The 21,584-nt window shown below is 38.0% G+C and overlaps 1 protein-coding gene across 3 annotated transcripts in view; it reads right to left on the bottom strand.

Moving 5' to 3' along the window:
- Positions 1-16,990, bottom strand: part of IL6ST (interleukin 6 cytokine family signal transducer) — a 49,362-nt gene extending 32,372 nt beyond the window's left edge. The window contains exons 1-3 of one of the 3 annotated variants that reach the window (XM_082457591.1): positions 16,745-16,990; positions 6,436-6,523; positions 2,533-2,611 (exon numbers count right to left, since the gene is read on the bottom strand). In XM_082457591.1, the coding sequence (XP_082313717.1) occupies positions 2,533-2,596 (64 nt within the window). In that variant the 5' untranslated portion in view covers positions 2,597-2,611; positions 6,436-6,523; positions 16,745-16,990. Of the gene's footprint in view, positions 1-2,489; positions 2,612-6,435; positions 6,524-16,744 lie in introns of those variants that run through there. The other 2 variants (XM_082457592.1, XM_082457593.1) reach the window with 2 other exon arrangements.
- Positions 16,991-21,584: the final 4,594 nt, after the last annotated feature.

Raw genomic sequence — 21,584 nt, 5'->3', positions numbered from 1 at the left:
GCCTGTCTGTATTCCTGACCCACATAAACCATGAGAAGTAATAAGTAATGTCATTTTAAGGCATGAAGGTTTAGAGTAATCTGTGTGGCAGCAATAGATAATGTAGTCCTGTTATTTTCAACATTTTTATCAACAACTTGGGGGAAAACAGAGAGAGAGACAGAGAGACAGACACACACACACATTTATCAAATCAGCAAAGGACAAGACTATAATGGATTGCCAACAATTTGGATGATAACATTAGGATTCAAAATTATGTTGAAAGATTAGACTGATAGGCTAATGGATTTTGCAAGAGAGAAAATTATCTTTTTAGGTTGATAAGAAATAAATATAGAGTGAGGGAGAAATGGCTTAAAAGGTAACTCATGTGAAAATGATCTGAGAGGGCTTCCCTGGTGGCACCGTGGTTAAGAATCCGCCTGCCAATGCAGGGGACACAGGTTCGAGCCCTGGTCTGGGAAGATCCCACATGCCGCAGAGCAACTAAGCCCGTGCGCCACAACTACTGAGCCTGCGCTCTAGAGCCCACGAGCCGCAACTACTGAGCCTGTGTGCCACAGCTACTGAAGCCTGTGTGCCTAGAGCCCATGCTCCGCAACAAGAGAAGCCACCGCAATGAGAAGCCCACACACTGCAACAAAGAGTAGTCCCCGCTCGCTGCAACTAGAGAAAGGCCATGTGCAGCAACAAACACCCGACGTAGCCCAAAATAAATCAAATTAAAAAAAAAAAGATGTGAGAATTTTCACTGACTGGTAGGTAGCTTAACATGAAACTATGGTGTATCTTAGCGGGCAAAAAACTATGTTGCTTTAATAAAAATGATGTTCAGATCAAAGTAAGTAATAAAATCACTATACTCAGACCATGTCTAGTTCTGATACATTTATTTTTTTCTTAAGTGCATTTTATTCAATAATAATAATAAAATAATAAATATATAAAATAATAAATATATTATTACTATCCTTTTTATAATTCTTACTATGGGCCAGGCACTGCCCAAATGCCTTCTGTGTATTAACTCATTTAATTCTCACAATAACCCTAGGAGTTAGGGACCGTTATAATCCCCATCTTACAGATCAGGAAACAGACATAGATTAAGTGACTGGCTAAAGTTTCATAGTCGGTAAGTAGGAGAGGTGGGATGGTATTATATTTTAAATGTGATATGGGAAACTAAGAGAAGAGTCAGGAGGGTAATCAGCACATATAGATTGGAAGCCAAGTCCTATAAAAGAATAATTAGGATAATTAGGTAAATTTAGTTTGGGGAAGAGAGGGGTTATAGACACAGGAAAGCAGTCCTTCTATACTTGAAGAGTTGAACATGGGAAAGGAAAGTGGGCCTACTACAGAAGGATTTCTAGGATTAATGAGAAAAAGTTACAAGGAAGAAAATTTGGGTTCAAGACTAAGGAAAGACTTAAATAAGGAAAAATTTCAACATAAGGTTTGTATCATTTCAACTGTTTAAAAAGAGGCTGCATTCTTGAACTTGAGGGTTTGACTTAGAGCAGTGCTTCTCAAACTATCTGTGGTGAAGGATCAGTTTAGGTTTTCTTCTCTCAATCTTTCACAAACTTATACTTTTGTTTTATATTAATGTTCAGTGGGACAAGTCCACTGATCACATGCTTGGATGTCACGGCTATGTCAAATTGTTAAAAGAGTTTCTAAACATTTACTCTTAATTTCTGTACTCATCTCGCTGTGGACCAATAACCACCAGTTCTCAGACAGGCTGTGGCCTAGTATGAGCAGTACTGCTCTAGGCGACCTCTTCATTCTGTTATCACAATCACACTCCTGCTCAGTGACACCTTTGGAGTGAAGGTTAAGGAGGGAAGTGCTAAAAGTTAACAAATTTCCTATTTCTTTATTTATAAAAACAAACAAAAAAACCCCTTTTTTCCTTCTCTACGTTAAAGTTACTGTTAGTATAGCTAAACAGGATTTAGGATTACTGAGTAATTGAGTGTTTCAACTCAAATTATACAAATTATAATTTATCAAGAGTATTTTTACTTCTTAGGGCTTCCCTGGTGGCGCAGTGGTTGAGAATCTGCCTGCCAATGCAGGGGACACGGGTTCAAGCCCTGGTCTGGGAAGATCCCACATGCCACGGAGCAACTAAGCCCGTGAGCCACAATTGCTGAGCCTGTGCGTCTGGAGCCTGTGCTCCGCAACAAGAGAGGCCGCGATAGTGAGAGGCCCGTGCACCGCGATGAAGAGTGGCCCCCACTTGCCGCAACTAGAGAAAGCCCTTGCACAGAAACGAAGACCCAACACAGCCATAAATAAATAAATAAATAAAATTAAAAAAAAAAAAAAAAAAAAGAGTATTTTTACTTCTTAAATTCATTTTTAAGACAACATCATTCTCTCAATAATGATCCTAGAAAGAATAAATATATAAGCATAATTATTTAATTATTCAACATAAGCTTAATTATGTAATTATACAAAAATACACAAACCTAATTTGTGGGGTTGGGAGGTAGGATATTTCATGAACCTTACCTACAGATTCAGTGGTGAGGGAAATAAACAAGGCTTGCGCTATCCAAGTTTGCAATGTCAACATCTTGCATAGATATTTCTGTAAAAGACACATGTAATATTATTTTAAATATTTTTACTCTTACTACACATAATAAATTCAGACACAATTTCTAAAGCTCTTTTGTTTCCACTGTATAGCTGTTTTCTAAAAGGTGGTAAAATTCTTATAAGAACGCAGAAAACAAGTTGAAGTCTTCAGAATATTTTTATTTATTCCCACTAAAGTTATGGCTACATAAAATATTACTGGGAAACATAATTTATACTTTAAGGTTAATTAAAAGAGCAATTCTGTTTCTGTATTATGAAGTCTTGCACTATTAGTAAATACTCTGAGACTGAGAGTTTCACAGAGACAAAATTCTACATGGCAAAACCCAGCATTAGCAACTTCAAAAGATAATCGACAAAATGGGGGAAAGAGTTTGTAATTCATAGCCTGACCAAAAATATCTCCTGACATATGAAGAATGCCTACAAATCACTAAAAAAATTCCAACACCTCATCTTGCCTGTTTAGAAGAAAACAGGCAAGATGAGTTGAACAGGCAGTTTACAGAGAAGGAAATACAAGTAACTCAAACATATGAAATGATACTTTCAACCTCACTCATAGTGAGATGCAAATTAAAACAACCCAGATAGGAATGCAAGGTGATACAGACACTTTGGAAAACAATTTGGCAGTTCTTTACTAAGTTAAAAGCACATGATAAGCCTCAGCATTGACACCGACAATTATATCAAGTTCAAAAACAGGCTAACTTAATCTATGGGGATAGGTCAGAATAGTGGTTCTCTTTTGGAGGGAAGGTGGTGGGAGGACAGAAGGGAGCATTCTGGGATACTGAACATGAGCTGTACACTTATGATTTGTGAACTTTATTGTATATAAGTTGTAGTTAGTAAAAATAATAAAACAAACAAAACTATTGCAATATCATTCTCACCTTGAATACTGGCAAAAATATAAAAATTAAAAAGTTATCAGCAGTGTTATGAGAATATGACATAAAGGCATTCTCATACACTGCCAGTTATAGTGTAAACTGGCATAACCTTCCCATCAAATTGTACACCTAAAACTATGAATTTTATTGTTTGTAAATGAGACCTCAATTAAAAACAAAAACCCTACCCAGACAAGGTATATGGCCAATTTTGCGCTATCAGTCAAAATTAAAGTACGTGTACATTTGAATCTAATGATTCTACTTCTAGTATGTTATCCTATGAATATGAGCAAAACAACACATGTACAAGGTTATTCACTACAGCATTCTTTTTAATAGTAAAAGGCTGAAGCAACCTAAATGTTCACGAATAGGGGACTAGGTAAATTATGGCATATCCAAACACAGTATACATGTAGTCATTAAAAAAATGTACAGATATAGAATCACATCTAAAACACACTGCTAAGGTACAGAACAGTATATTTGTTATTTATCGGCAAAAACACAACAAAAAAGGCAAAACATATACTCATTTCCTTATATGTGCATAAAACATCTCTAGAAGGATAAAAATTCAAATACTGGCTGCCACTGGCTGTTTGAGACACTAGAGTGGGAGGGAGACTCTACAGTGTGCTCTTTGTACCTTTTCCAATGTTGTACCCTGTGGCTTCAGTATTTAGAAAATAGAAAATAAATATAATTTAAATAAAAAATACTTAATGTGTATCTCTCCAAGATAAAACTACTAACTTCTTGATGAGGGCTTCATAGTACTACGCTTGAAACATAGTATCATTTTACTAGAGTTTCTTGATGAGGGCTTCATAGTACTACACTTGAAACATAGTATCATTTTACAAAATATAAATACTTTTATACTCCCCAACCAGGTAACAGTCACTCTATAACAAAATAATTTGATAATGAATTGTTTAGACTGTCTCAGGTAAAGCTATAAAAGAACTAAGTTGCAGGATCCATTTTCCTCCACCTGTTTTATTCCTTACTTCCCAACTTTAAATAGTCCCAGAGTAGAAAAATCTACCACATCATTCAACTGTTCATCAAAACAACAGAACAGAAAAATATCTGAGCATGTTGGTAGAGTGGTATGTGGTCATGTCATCCTGACCACCTACCCTACCAAGTACCTTGTTCACACTGTAGAGAGGTTTCTTCATAGTTCTGAAAACTGGCAATCTTTCTATTTATGTACTATAGTCTTATAACAAAACTCTGAAACAAGATGTCCCATGAAAGTATTTACGATTACTTCAAAGCAATTTGATTTATGTGAGCAGTGCCATGAAACACAAGTAAAAGGAAAACAGGCAAAGGTAGGTTTCGCATTTTAACAGTTAGAAAGTAATGTTTCCTAATTTTTAAAGGATTGTCATTGAAATGTGATAAAGGAACATCTATTAAGGAACTTGATGTCATAGTCCAAACCTAAGAGATGGAGACACAGTAGTACTGATACTATCTAAAATATTATATGCAATATAGTCCACTTCATTTGGAGGCTTATCTTGTTTTAAAATTGATTGAATTGATAGTACTCTGCTTATTTTTCCCCTTTCATTCTGTTGACAACAGATAATCGATTTAAAATTCTATTATTAGCACTATCCTTTCTCCTCATCTCTTGCAGAATATTCTATGCATATATTATAAGCACATATTGTATATACTGATTTTCCTCGAAATTTGCATGTTATTTTGGAAGGTTCTATGAAGCCAAAACATGACCACTAACCACAGATACAGGAAAGGATTTTTCCAAGAACTGAGCGGTTGTTCTACAGCAGCAATTCCTCAACTATGGTGGTTTCAATATGGTAATGTGTTGAAAGGAGGCATAAGATGCATCATAAATAATTCACTACTATTAATGTTAAAGTAACAAAGTTTATGGATGATTTAGTTAAAAAATTAGAACAAATCCAAAGCTATCCTTATAGCTGTTTGTTCTTACTTTAATTTCCATGGATTTTTTAAGTGGGGGAAAAAGTAGTGGAGTTTAATTGATAAATATTTAATAGTTTAACCCTTTATAAATTATTTTTATTCCTATGGATTATGATTTTTGAGTTTTTTTCCCTTTTAATTTGATAAAAAATTAGGATAGAATGAAAAAGAATGAATAATAAATTTAGATTTACATGTGAGGAAGACTGTCAGTATAAACTTTATTACTACAGAAACAGTACTACCATAACTGTAGAACAGTAGATGAATTACGACTGCCAAATAGAAGGCAAAGTAATATCTGTTGAATAAGTAAGTTGAGCAGGGATCAGGATGGGGAAATTTCAATATGGTACCTTTTACATCATGTCATACACAGTAGTGTGATTATGGATAAATTCACAAAAAGTCAGTCATGCCTACATTAACTGATTATCAAATTAATTATTTAAAAAGTTATCCAACTCTGTGCTATTCCATTAGTACTAATTATGAATTCATAATAACTAATACTTGTATACTATTTCATATTACACAAACTGCTTTCATGTAAATTATTTCACTTGATTCTCCTAATATCTTAGAGAAGCAGGTGGATAGGGCAGGGATCATTATTTTATTATTTTTTTTAAGTTTTTATTTTTTTTTACAGTAGTTTTAAGTTTACAACAAAACTGAAAGGAAGGTAAGGAGATTTCCCACAGACCCTCTGTCCCCACACACGTATAGCCTCTTGCATTATTAACATCACTACTCACCAGAATGGTACATTTCACCAAGGATGAACCTACATTGACACACTATAGTCACCTAAAATCTCTAACTTACTTTAGGGTTCACTCTTGGAATTGTACATTCTTGGGTTTGGAAAGGCAGGAATTATTGGAACTTTACAAAAGAAAAAACAAAAATTCAGACAGGGTAAGGTACTTACCCAAATCACAAAATTCGTAAGTGAAAGAGCAGGGATCTGGAACTAAGTCTTCTGCTTCTAAATGTCATGCTCTTTTCATTGGGTCTCACTGTAGAGAGAGGAGAGTCTTGTTTAGAAAGATGGTTTTGACAATATTTTTTATATGTGTACTTAAATTCCTGCCACCTACTGGTCTTTCAGGTTTTGAGAAAGCATTCTCATTTTAGATATCTTCTGAGTTTCAGTATAAAGCACTCCCATAAACACTTGTATAAGAGTATTCAAGTATCCTAGGGTAGTTTTGCTACGTGCTTGGAAACATTATTGGCTCCCCCATGCTTAACCTAAACCTCCTTGATATCCATGTATGTCATAGACATGTGAAAGGAACATTTTGTTGAATCTGACAAAAGCAGTTAAAGCAAATCTTACACAAAATCATACCTTTCTTTTGTCTTCCACTAGCAGTAAGTTAAGGCTACTGACTCCTCAACTGCCAAATTATTATATGCACACAGACGTAAAAATTCATTTTAAAATCTGCTCAGTATTAGGTTAAATTCTAGCATAAGGAGCGGTCGTTCCTCTTTGAAATGTAACAAGATAACTTCACACTCAGATAAGGAGTTGAATCCCCCACTATTGTTTCACACATGTTAAACCTTTGATATAATTTAATAACATATAAGAAATTTAATCTATAACAATGATATTTTTAAATGCAAAGAAAATACATAATTATTTTAAAACTTTCAAATGAATAGGAATTGATAATATGTCACGTGAAAATCCCCTATAATCCCATCAAGATAACTGTGAACAATTTGGTGTATAATCTTACAAAAGTTTCTATGTGTATAACTTTATATTGTATAAATATATACTTTATCAGTCTACAAAAATGGGATCACAATAATGTTCTGTAACTTTTTTTTCCCTTAACACTACGTATGGGACATCTTTCTAAGTCAGTACATAAAGATTAATTCCTTGTAGCCTTTGCTCAAATTCACCTTCTCATACAAGTCTTTTCTGACTAGCCTATATTGCATATCCTCCCTTTCCTGTTTTTTCTCACTAGCACTTAACCTTCTAAAATAGGCTGGCAAACATTTCTTGTAAAGGGCCAGATAATAAATATTTTAGGCTTTGTGGGCCTTCAGGTCTCTGTGACCACTAACTAGTAAACTCTGTTTTTGGAGTGCAAAAACAGTCAGGGACAGTATGTAAACAAACTGGCATGGCTGAGTTACAATAAAACTTTATTTATAAAAAGAGAATGCATGCTGGATTTGGTCTGCAGACCACAGTTTGCCAACCCCTGTTCTAAAATACTATTTAATTAACTTATTTTGCTTATAGTCTGTTATGGGTTGAGTTGTGTCCCCCCAAAAGATATGTTGAAGTCCTAACCCCCAGTACCTCAAAATGTGACCCTGTTTGGAAATAAAGCGGTTACAGATGTAATCAGATGTTAAGATGTCATACTGGGGGGCTTCCTTGGTGGCACAGTGGTTAAGAATCTGCCTGCCAATGCAGGGGACACGGGTTTGAGCCCTGGTCTGGGAAGATCCCACATGCCATGGAGCAACTAAGGCCGTGCGCCACAACTGCTGAGCCTGTGTGCCACAACTACTGAGCCCACGAGCCACAACTACTGAAGCCCGCGCATAGAGCCCGTGCTCCACAAGAGAAGCCACCCCAGTGAGAAGCCTGTGCACCGCAACGAAGAGTACCCCTGCTCACAACAACTAGAGAAAGCCTGCGCACAGCAACAAAGACCCAATGCAGCCAAAAATAAATAAATAAATAAATTTATTTAAAAAAAAAAAAGATGTCATACTGGAGTAGGGTGGGGCCCTACTACAATATGACTGGTGTCTGCTATGAGACAGAAATACACAGGAAGAATGCCATGTGACTACAGAGGCAGAGATTAGAGTAATGCAGCTGTAAGCCAAGGTATGTCAAGGACTATCAGCTACTATCAGAAGTTACGAAGAGGCAAAGGATTCTATCCAGAGTCTCAGAAGGACTTTTGGTCTCCAGAACCTTAAAAGAATAAATTTGTTTTAAGTTTGTGGTATTCTGTTATAGCAGCCCTAGGAAACTAATATACTGTTAGTGTCCCCAAAATAGAATGTGAGCAAATGAGGTAGGAAATTTTGTATGTTTTGCTCCTTGCTATATTCCTAGTATCTAAAATCATACCTAGCATAGTTTAATTTGGGTCTTTTTCATATCTTCCATAACTCTACTTTTTGAACATATAGAACACAATTATGGCAACTGCTTTAGTGTCTTTGATAATTATAACATGTGTCAGTTTTCGGTTAGTTTTGATTAACTGAATTTTCTCTAATATATATATTTTCATGCTTCTTTGCATACCTGGTAATTTTTGATTAAATGTCAGACATTGTGAATTTTACCTTGTTGAGTGTCGGATACTTTTGTATTCCTATTAAAGATTCTTGAACACAGAATCCTGCCCTGTTTCAGGACACAGTTAACTTACTTGAAAACAATCTGATCCTTTCAGGTCTTGCTTTTAAAGATAAGTCGGGTGGGATTGGAGCAGTGCTTATTCTGGGACTAATTATTCCCTACTACTGACACAAGACCCTTCTGTGTACTCTATCCAATGTCTCATGAATCAAGATGGTTTCCAATCTGGCTGGTAAGGACAGGCACAATTCCTAACCCTGTGGAATCATTAAGCACTGTTACCTCTAATCCTTTCATGAGCTTCTTTCTCAGTAGTTTCTTTTTTGTTGTTGTTTTTTCGTTTGCTTTGTCTTGGCTGCGCCTAATGGCATGTGGGATCTTAGTTCCCTGAACAGGGATCGAACCCACACCTGATGCAGTCGAAGTGTGGAGTCTCAATCACTAGACTGCCAGGGAAGTCCCGGCAGTTTCTTTATATGCATGCACTCAGCTAAACAGCTTAAGGGGACTCTGAAGTTTTCAAGAATTCTCTTGTTTCAAGAGTTTCAAGATTCTCCAGTATTCTGTTCTATGAACTCCAGCCATCTTCTTCAATTCAAAGAGTATCCACTGAGCTTAGCCTAGATTTCCCCAACCTATGACATGGTTTGGAAACTCTCTCAAGGTAGTACGCTAGTTCAATCATAGGATCTACCTCATTTGTTTCCCATCTCACAAGATCATTGCCTTTCATCATCCAGTGTCCAGTGTCTTATCACTGTTCTATGTATATTTTCTGTTTTATGGTTGTTTCAGACATGAGGGTAAACCTTATCCTTGTTCCCCGTTTTGGCCAGAAGTTGCAGAGTCATTTGGATACCAAATCAAACAAGGATTACACAAGAAAACTATTGTCAAACTATTATGAATTGGTGTGAAAAAACCTAAATAAAGCATTGGCAAATTTGTTCTAGCAATGTATTTAAAAGAAAAAAAAACCCATAAATACCAACAAGTATTTTGCCTAAAAATACAAGTATGTTTCAACATGAGAAAAGATACCAATGTTATCCACTATATTTTCTAATAGATTAAAGACAAAAATAACACAATCATTCCACTAGATGCTTGAAAAGCATCTGATAATATTCAACAACTGTTCAGCTATAATTTTAAAATAACAACAAAGTATTAGAAAACTAGACTGAAAGAGACCATCTTTATATTCATGAAGTAGATAAGAGGATGGACTCTGTAATCAGACTGCCTGTATTCAAATCCCAGCTCCTCTATTTTTTGTAAAACATCTTAGGCAAGTTATTTAATATCCCTAATTTTCATTTTCCTAATCTGTAAAATAAGGATAACCCCACCACCTACTTTCGTAGGACTTTTGTCAAGATTAAATAAGTCAGGGGAGGGGGAAGGGTAAGCTGGGACGAAGTGAGAGAGTGGCATGGACATATATACACTACCAAATGTAAAACAGATAGCTAGTGGGAAGCAGCCGCATAGCACAGGGAGATCAGCTCTGTGCTTTGTGACCACCTAGAGGGGTGGGATAGGGAGGGTTGGGAAGGAGGGAGACACAAGAGGGAGGAGATATGGGGATATATGTACATGTATAGCTGATTCACTTTGTTATAAAGCAGAAACTAACACACCATTGTAAAGCAATTATACTCCAACAAAGATGTTAAAAAAAAAAAGATTAAATAAGTCAGTATACACCGAGTGCAGTGTAGTATACATCTGCCGCATACTACATACTCAATAAATGCTAACAGCTGTTATCAGTGCAGCTCTTGGTGTTGCTGCCACAGTACTTTATCAGAAACCTATAGTAAACATCATATTTAAAGATAAAAATTAGAGGCATTCCTATTAAGGTCAGGATTCAGACAAGATGTTTGATGTCATCACTTATTCAACACTGTTCTAGAAGGCTTAAACAAAAATATAATAAACAAAAAACAAGATATAAAAATGGAAAAAGAAAAAACTTGTAGATGATATGAAAACAAAGAGAATCAAATAACAAACTATTAGAACCACTGAGAGTTTAACATAACAGCTGAACAAATGATCACCAAAAAACCCCTCTCTCAGCAATAACCAGTTAGAAAATGTAATAGAAAAAAATCCTATTGACAATAGCATCAAAAACTAAACTATATCTAGGAAAAACAATTAAATCCGAACAATGCAAATAGTTTATGGAGAAAACTATAAAACTTTACTAAAAAGTTCATTAGTAAGACTTAAATATCATGGAACAAATATATATATATATATATAGAGAGAGAGAGAGAGAGAGAGAGAGAGAGAGAGGGAGAGGGAGAGGGAGGGGGAGAGAGAGATATCAGTTCTTCACAAATTAATATATCAATGAAATACAATTTTAATCCAAATTGCAAAGTGGTTTACTTTACAAACCAATTTAAAATTTCACATAAAATATTAGAAAATGGCCAAAGGCCAATTTTCAAAGAGAATAAACAGAATACTTGATATACCATCTATTAAGATACACTATCAAGTTATAGTAATTAAAACATGGCATTGGCATAGGAATAGAAAATTAAATCAAGTACAAAACAAAAGGTCCAGAAACAGACCCAAGTATATATAAGAATTTAATATCTTATGGAAAAAAAAGCTACTGGTATCACTGGGGAAATAAAGGACTATTTAATAAATAGTATTGCGACAACTGGCTCCACAAGCAAAAAAATAAAGAGCCCTACTTCATCACAGATACATACACTCCAGACTGATTAAGGACATAAATGCAAAAGTGAAATTGTAGGACTACTAGAAGAAAATACAGAGTATGCTTATGACCTTAGAGTTAGAGAAGGTCTTTTACAAATCATCTTTGACTGTTTGAGATCTATGGAAAGGTTTAAAGAAGACTTTGATGACGATCCATGTTCTCACCATAGCTTAAGAAATAAAACATTACAAATATAGTTTAAGCCAAATAAACAGTTGTTGCCCTTAAGAAGTTCAGTTTAGAGAGGTGGAATATGCACAGGGTGTTACAGGAGCATAGAGAATACCCAATTCAGACAGGGTCCAGGACAGCCCATCATGAAATAAGAGTAAAGGTTTTCTGGACAGAGACAGTAGCATACACATGAACTATACACCATCTTTGACTCTATAACTGTAGATTACCAATGGCAAAATCCCAGAGCATGTCAGTCTACAAACCAGAGCTGTGCTATCTGAAACATTTTGTGTTAGGGGGAGTGCGTAGGGGAACACATACAACAGAACATCCAAACAAAAACAGATTGTGCAGAAGACCAGTATGAAATGCATTATTCAGAAGTAATGATAAAACTAATCTACCTTAGAGCAAAGGATGAAACTGATTAATTTGGATCAAGAGCAAATGAAAATTTGGAGGCTGAATATTCAAATTTTAACAGGGCAACAGATTTATTGTGCTGAAAGGAATGAAGCTCTTGCTATGGATATGTATACATTCAGCTTTAAAACAATAATCTATACTATAGCCACATTTCAAGAGATGTAGCTTTCTTACTCATGTCAATTGGCTAACACTTCTCATTAAATCTCACTAAGATATAATAGATAGAATAAAAAAGAGATTGTAGCCATTGTGACAATATCACAAGCATTTCTGAAGCATTTCACATTGTTGACCACCTCTGCTTTCTGAATTTCTCATATCTCTTGGTTTCTATGTAACCATATCATGTGGTTATATTCTTTCCTTTATTTACTTTACTGTCTCCTTCACTGAATTCTCTGCTAGGTTTTATCTGCTGGCTATGAATGTACCCGAAAGTATTTGGCATCTACTATTCTTTTAAAATACCAACTTCTTCAAAAATGTATGACTTCAACTACTACCTTCACACAAAATAATTTCAAATATTCTGATTGAGATGTTTCTTCCAATTTCAGTTATGTATCATCATCTTGGATATTCTGCCTGACTCAAATAAGTTTAACAGGTCTAAAAACAACATACACATATATACATACTCATGCCCACATAAATACATAAATGCATGCACTTTAAAAAAAAAAAATCACAGTACTTTTTTTCCCCCTCATCTAAAAACACTCACCCTTCTTGAATTTCCTACGACGATGGGGTCCATCATTGTCTCTTGCCTATCCATTACATTCTAGCTTTTCTCAGTTACAAATCTTATTCAGTCTTCCTTCATGATCCTTCCCACTTGTTTTTTCTTTTCTACCCTCCACCATGACCAACCTAATTTAGGCACTGCTCACCTCAATACTTATAACTGCCTTCCTGCTTCTAGTCTCTTTCTTCCCTCCAAATCATTCTGAACATTATTACTGATGGATGAAATCTCTCTAAGCATACTTTAAACTTGTCACTCTTTTCCTCAAAAGCTTTTTAAAGGGTGAATAATAATGCCAAATATTTCAGCTATTTAAGAACCTAAAAATTTGGTTTCAGTGTGCCTGCCCAATCTATCTTCTTCAATATTTAAATCTATTCTAAAAAAACCAAAACCCTCTACTCAGATTTTGCCCTCAAGCTCTAGAGAAAACAGTGAGCAATCTGGTTTCTACTCTGCTCATGCTGAAATTATTTTTGTAGTTTCCCAAATGCAAAGCAAATATTTAAGCTCTTCATTTTACTTGACTTCACCATGCCATACACAATTTGGTCTTACCTTTTACCATGCCCTACCAGCTACCCCTACAGACTTTAAGCTCAAGTCACAGCGAACTACTAGACTTTCTCTGACACATTTTACTATTTCAGAGTTTGGGCTTCTACAAATGCTATTCCTTGGCTCTAGAATGTCTTTCTCCAAACTGTTCTGCACTGTTTATATCTCAGATGAAACATCATCTCTTCTGTGGAATTCCCCCCCACTCCCACAAACATCTTTGCTCCCAATGCACTTGTATACAGTTCCCTAACAGGATTCATAACACTGTATTGTAATTTTTGTTTATATGTCTTGATATCCTGAGAATCTAACATACTCTGAAGCACATAGTGGACAATTAAGAGTGGGTTTTAAAAGACTTTCCGGGGCTTCCCTGGTGGCGCAGTGGTTGGGAGTCTGCCTGCCAATGCAGGGGACACGGGTTCGAGCCCTGGTCTGGGAAGATCCCACGTGCCGCGGAGCAACTAGGCCCGTGAGCCACAACTACTGAGCCTGCGCGTCTGGAGCCTGTGCTCCGCAACAAGAGAGGCCGCGATAGTGAGAGGCCCGCGCACCGTGATGAAGAGTGGCCCCCACTTGCCACAACTGGAGAAAGCCCTCGCACAGAAACGAAGACCCAACACACCCATAAATAGATAAATAAATAAATAAAAATTATTAAACTTAAAAAAAAAAAAAAAGTAAAAGACATTTAAAAAAGACTTCCGGAATGGCCATATTATTCTAGTTAACTGTCACTCAAGTATACTATATGAAGAGGTAGTATATTTACCATCCTTAGGAGCTCAGATCCTGAAGCCAGGCTGTCTAGGTATAAATTCTGGATCTACCACTTAATAGCCGTGTGGCACTGGGAGACTTAATTAAGCTCTCTATGCCTGGGTTTCCTTCTTTATAAAAGGAGAATAGTAAGATCTACTTCATAAGGTTATGAAGATTAAATGAATTAATATAAGCAGAGTGTTCAAAACAGTGACTGACAGAAAATAAGAATTACACATATATTGACTATTATAATTACTATACCTTGATTATTTCTGACCCTTCCCACAGATACCTCTATTGGAATGGGCTCCTTTCATTTTTCCCTTTATCCAAATCTTACCCAGGTTTCAAGGCTGACCTCTGTTAAATCCTTTGATCCTTTCAACTCTTAAATGGTTACTCCCTAATTTAAATACCTATAGCATCTTCTGTATCACTCTGCATATAATTAAAACTGCCTTGCATCCTTGTCATTTTTCACAAAATGTCTACCCAATTTCTGTAAACTCTTTGAAGGTCCTAAGGACGACTCACGCATCTTTGTCCGTTCCTACAGCAAGTACTAAGTGCTTAGTATTTGTTATGTAAAACAATAAAGCTCAGTAGAAACTTCAACTCTGATCAAAATGTCTTTGCAAAGAAATGGAGAAGACTGTGAGAACATTCCATGCTTCTCTAAGAGCCAAGCTGCAAATGTATTAGCGCCAGGGAATTCTGACTCCCATTAAAATAAGCTGCTCTGAAATAGCTTCTGGAAGAAAAAAACCCTCCCTACAGAAGAGTTTTGGGGAGTTCTTAAGTTCCCAAACCAAATTGTAGCAGTGGATCCTCTATGAGAAATGTGTTAACATGACACAGTGACTGACTGAGAGTACAGGATTTGCAATTACATAGATCTAGGTGTCACAGGGACCCTGAGCTTCAGTTTCCTTCTCTATAAAGTGGGTATTGTAACACCAACTTCACAGGTACATGATAATCGACATCCACCCTAACGTTTAACTGAAATGCAAATTCCCTTGGAAAAATTTTAAATAAACTGAAAACACGGCAATTCGTAAATAACTGAACACATTTTTCATTACCTAAGAAAATGTATTAAATTAGCTGTGTGCTTATAATATTCTAAATTACCTATAAGAAAATTAAACAATTGTTGTCAATAATATGGAATTGGGATGAAAGAAAAATTGTACTACAAAATTTATCCTCCTTTTCTGACACTTTCTCCATCCTGCAATTTTTTTCTTCCACTTGTGATTAAAAACAAGTGTTCAAGATCGTCCCCAAAGAGAAATATTTGGAAAGCACAATTTAACTTAATAGCAAGTTGGTTCTAACATTGTAGTATTCCAGCTTACAGTTAAAAAATACTTCCAAATAGGAATTAACATGAATTTAAGAAATTGTGATAATGGCGAATAGCTCATATGATGATCTGAGTAATTTCAAATTAAGAGTTGTTCCAACTTGAAGCTGGCAGTCACACAGTCTAAAGGGTTTGTTTACAGCACTGACTAAACCAAACACTCCAATCTTTTAGAATATTCATCCTGGCATTCTAACAAGTAATTATTTTAAAGCAGTATAATCGCTGAAATGCCCAATACTACACAAATTAAACCGAAATGGGTTTCCTTCTGAAGAAAAAAAGAAAAGAACAAAAGTGGCAGGTCTTATTTTTAAGCTGTGATATTTTTTTCAGTTTGAAAAAATACTGAAAAACAGAACCTTGCTACTTGGAATAATCTTTAAACTTGGGGGAGGGGGTGAGAGAATTTAAAAAGACAGAATTCGGCGCCTTTACCATACAGTGGTATGCGGGGTTCATTAGGGCCAGGCCATGTAAGCGATCAAAAGAAGAAAAGAGACATTAGCTTGGAAATTGTATAAGTATGGTGTAACTTTCAGCAACGTTGAAACGTTACCATTTAAGTATGAAAAGATGGCTTTGGGGAAAGAAAATTCACCTCCGAGTTGAAAATGAAGGGTCAAGTGCGGGACTACTGGAATTTAAGGGGAGATGGAAAGAGGACTGGGGAAAAAGTGGGGATTTGGTAACCAAAAAGGGGTATGGTCCAGAAGGGCGTGTGTGTGTGTGTGTGTGTGTGTGTGTGTGTGTGTGTGTGTGTGTGTGTGTGTGTGTGTGTGTGTGTGTGTGTGTGTGTGTGTGTGTGTGTGTGTGTGTGGTGTTGGAAGTGAGGCTTGTACTTAAATCTAGGTGATAAAAGTTGTGGAGATCATATTCGGAGGTGTGGGAACAGGGAGAGGAAGGAATGTGGGGATTTCCAGGCTGGGATAACAAGAAGTTTGGGGCGCGCGCTGTCGGGGCGCCCCTCTCCCCGAGAAGGGTGGCCCCCTCGAGTGCCAGGTCCCCTGGCCCGCCCCGACGCAGCCCTCCCCCTCCGGCTACACGGCCCTTCAACTCGACCACGGCCCCGCCTCACCTAAAGGCCGCGGTGACTCGCTCCTCCGCGTGTCCACAGTGCACGTCCCCCTTGGCGCCAGGCTGGGCCGGGCCCGTCGGCCGGCAGCCGCGACCCCCAGCTCAGCTGCGTCCGTGCGTTCCCCACGGGGCTCCGCGAGCCTGTAGGCTCCTCGCCCGGGCCTCGGGTCACTCCCGGTTCCTTCCCGCAGACGCGGCACGCGGCCCTCCTCCCGCGGCGGGGCGACGCGCCCCCTGACCCCGCCCCGCGGCGCCCTGTAACGCCCCGCCCCCGGACTTGGGATCTGTAAGCTGATTGGCGCCCGCGAGACCCGACGCGCGCCGGCATTGGCTCAGCGGCTGCCCGAAGGCGACGGGGAGGCTCTCCGAGCGGCTGCGATTCCCGTAATGCGGTTCCCGGCGTCCCGGATTCGGGTCGCTGCGTCCGCGTCGCCGCTCCCAGACGAGATCGAAGGGTTCTCCCCACCTCGCCTCTGCGGGCGGAAGGAGCGGAATGTTCCATTTTTCCGTGGAATAACGGGGTCGTGAACTGAAGTCCGGGTGCTACCCGCGCCTGCCGTCCTCCCTTCTTGCCGCGGCCTCTTCGGCCTCCCTTCGAGGCCTTCCCCAGGGTACTGAGAGCTGCTAGGGACAGCCGGGTGTCCTTGGGGACCGGGGAGGCGTGGGAGCTCCTGAGGGAAAGTGAAGGGCTCGGTGGCCATGACTCCACACGAGATTACCGCAGATTGTGGCGGCTTCGGTCCAAGTCTTATGTAAAGGAACCTTGCCACGATATATATTTTTAAGTTAGTAAATGAGTTTGGGTGTGATTGATCAATGAACCCCAGAGTTGGTGACACGCCAAGAAACTAGTTTTTCTTGCGGTTTGTACCTCCCAATCTGTGACAAAAATACCGAGTAAAAACCAATTTCGTTAAAACCCCTTCTTCCCCGCTCGTGGTCCGGAAAATGAACCTTCAGGCTCACTTTGATACAGTTTTTTTTCCAAAGCAAGAGGAGAAGCTTAAAAGATAAGCGTGTGTGTGTGTGTGTGTGTGTGTGTGTGTGTGTGTGTGTGTAAAGAAACACACCCAAGGCCAGGACCTTTTGTGGAAGAATGGCAGACTATAGGAGGGCAATCATGGTTTAATGGACCTGAACAAATTATACCCATAAGTTAACAGACAATTATAAGGTTCTTCATTATATTGGGGATTCAGATAGAGTAAAGCACAGACCAAATTACCATCTCTTAGTTGATCAGATAATTTTTAAATGACATGGAAAAGTGGGCCTGCTACGTGTCTAGTGCTAAGGGAGTCCCAGGCAAGCTTGGGGTTGGTGCTGCAGGAGAGACAAAGTTCCACTGTGTTCGACTCTTGCTGCTGCCTGTCATCGTGTTATCTAACCTGTAGAGAGTGACTGGATTGTATTGTAGCTCTGCCATTTATGGAGGTTTTTAAAACAAACTTATAAAATGTTAAATTGAGGAGGAGATAAATTAGGAGTTGTTTGGGATTAACATATACACACTACTACCTGTATATACAATAGATAACCCACAAGGACCTACTGTATAGCACAGGGAACTATACTCAATATTTTGTAATAACCTATACAGGAAAATATCTGAAAAAGAATACATATAGCTGAATCACTTTGCTGTACACCTGAAACTAACACAACATTGTAAATCAACTATACTTTGAAAAATTAAAATAAAAAAAGTTGTTAAAAGTTTTATTTAGATCTATTGGACATTTATTTAGGGACAATGTATAGAGGTTAAATGTACCTTCTGTTTCCAAATTGCCTGAGTTTGAATCCTGGTGCTGCCACTTCCCATGTCTATGATCTTGGGCAGGTCTTCTCAGATTTCTCATAAACCAAATGAGAATAATGGTAGCAACCTAACAGGATTGCTACGAGGGTTAAATGAATTAAAATACATGAAGTGCTTGGCACATAGTAGGTGCTCAATAAATGTCAGCTGTTATCATTATTGAATGTGCTTTCTCGACCTTTTTGTATTGCAGTGTATATTGAAAATGATGATTCTTCTCTGGCATAGGGAGAAGATAGAGGGGAACAATATCTCACAGCACACTAGCCTGCCTTGTGCACTGGTCAGGAAAGCAAAGGAGTGAGTTAGTTCTTTTGTGGATATCTTTGCATTGGCTAACACTAACCCGTAAGAAACTCACATTTTGTGGAGAATGGTTAAAGTCTAGGTTAAAACAAAGAAACAAGGGCTTCCCTGGTGGTGCAGTGGTTAAGAATCTGCCTGCCAGTGCAGGGGACATGGGTTCGAGCCCTGGTCCGGGAAGATCCCACATGCCGCGGAACAACAAAGCCCGTGCGCCACAACTACTGAGCCTGTGCTCTAGAGCCTACAAGCCACAACTACTGAGCATATCTGCCACAACTACTGAAGCCTGCGCACCTAGAGTCTGTGCTCTGCAACAAGAGAAGCCACCCAATGAGAAGTCCGCACACCACAATGAAGAGTAGCCCCTGCTCCCTGCAAGTAGAGAAAGCCCGCGCACAGCAATGAAGACCCAACGCAGCCAAAAATAAATAAATAAATAAACAAACAAATAAATAAATTTATTAAAAAACCAATGAATCAATATTGGAGAAAGATTTTTCAGGACAGCAAGATCCCATCTCTCCTTGGCTGGAATTAGATGACTCTGCAGATACCTCTGTAGGGTACTGGTCCTGAAACAACCACTTTCAGGATAAGGATTTGTCATTAGCACGCCCTGTCAAAATGCAGAGATAAGTGGGGAAAAGTGACATATCAATTGAGAACTTTCCATTTGTGCTTTGGGACTTATTCGGGATTTTAGATGTGTCAGCAGCAGAGGGGGAACCTGTACAGTGAGAGGGCAACAAGAGGACACTGAGGTTACTCAAGAGAAAATGAACAAAGTTAGGGGAAAATGCTACAGAACAAAGGTGATAAATGTCGAAGACAAACTCTGCCTGCCTTGCTATTTGCATAAATCTGGCCCTGACCAGGATGGCCATTTACTTCCTTGCCTGTGCCCAGTTGTGTTTCTGAAACTCTGTGTCAGCCTTGAATTATCCTCCTGTCCTGCATCAACCTAATGATTTCAGCATCAATGATAATGACTCAGTTAGCACGCTGACCTCACAATTTCTCATCCTTCTCTTTTTCAGTCATCTTCAGCTTCACTCTGATATCAGGAGCCCACAGATGTAGCCACACCTGGAAGCCAGTCATCAGATGAAATTACTCCATCTGCAAAACTTTGGCTTGTGAGTTTCCCTCTCTACCCACAGCCACCTACCCTCTACCTCTCTTACTTACTCCCACTGAGTCTGTAGTTTGTCCTCAGTGTGACCTCTGATCTTTGTTCTCCTAGTTTATCAGTTTTTTCCCACCTTCTTTTATCTTACTAAACTCTGAGAACCCTTTTATCAACCATTTTAGCTGCACTCTCACTAGTGTCTTTAATTCCCTTGACCTTCAGCCATGTTTACCTTGTCAATGTTATTTCCTAACTATTTCCCTTTTTCTTGAACTAGCAACTCTATCCCAACATTTATTCTTAGTGCAGAACCTTGTTTCATTATTCCCCGGAAAAACCAAGACCATCATTTGTGAGTATCCTCTTTTCCTCTAAGAGGAAGAACAACCTTATTCTTTTAAAAGATTTCCTCCTAAGTTCTTGGTCCTGCCTTTACCAGGTTCAGTCCCCTAGTTTTATATTTTTCATTATTAGCATAAAATACCTTAGAAAATTTAAAAAATTAAATATTAACTCAAAGAGTTGGGGACAGCTTTTCTGTATGTGTTAAAATCTTTGTAACCTAATAATGTCTAATTCACTGAACAGAATTAAAAGTAATTAATTCAATATATGTTTCCAAAAAATGAAGCAGCTTAAGGCACATTATAATCCACTTAATAAAATAAGTTTGGAATGAAATATGAACTTAAATCAAGTTGTAACTAAATTTCCAAGCTAGAAAACAGGAAAAATGCATTTCATAGCAACAAAACTTAGCAACATTATGACTCTGTTTCGAAAATACTACTGAATACAAAACTACAGTAATCAAAAACATTGTGGTATTGGCACAAAAACAGACATATGGATCACTGGAACAGAATAGCCCAGAAATAGATCCACACACCTATGGTCAATTAATCTTCCACAAAGGAAGCAAAAATATACAATGGAGTAAAGTTTCTGCTAACTTCTCAATTTTAAAATGATAGTCATAAAACTGTGGTCTTATAAGTCTGAATAACGGTCACCAGTAACTATAAGTGGCCTTCCAGTAACTAGAAGGGAGGAGGAGGGGCTTTTTGAGGTTCTGATCATGTTCTGGTTCTTGATCTAGATGCAAGTTGTGTGGCTGTGTTCAGCTTGTGAAAAATTTTCAAGTTGTACTCTTTTAGCATACTCATTTTTCTGAATATATATTATTCTTCAGTAATATTTTTATTTAAGTCTTTAAGGCATTTTGAGTTTATTTTTGTGTATGGTGTGAGGCTGTGTTCTGACTTCATTGCTTTACATGCGGCTGTCCAACTTTCCCAACACCACTTGTGGAAGAGACTGTCTTTACTCCAAAGCAGGGAATCCAGTCAAGCTGTGCTCAGAATCCTGACCCACAGAAACTGAGATAAATGTGTGTTGTTTTAAGATGCTGAGTTCTGCAGCATAGAAGACTCATACAGCAGGCAAAAGTTGAAAGCTATCCATGTAAATGTTCATAATGAATGTTATTTTTACACATTCAAATCAAGCAGTTCTTAAGTCAATAAGAAGATCTGTATCTGGTGAAGGAAATTATATCAAACAGGAGGCTGCTCCGGTGTCCTG

Source organism: Balaenoptera physalus (assembly GCF_965194825.1).
Source record: "Balaenoptera physalus genome assembly, chromosome: 3".
NCBI classification, from domain to species: Eukaryota; Metazoa; Chordata; class Mammalia; order Artiodactyla; family Balaenopteridae; genus Balaenoptera; species Balaenoptera physalus.
The sequence above is the reverse complement of the archived record's forward strand: the minus strand, read 5'-3'. Positions and strand labels throughout refer to the sequence as shown.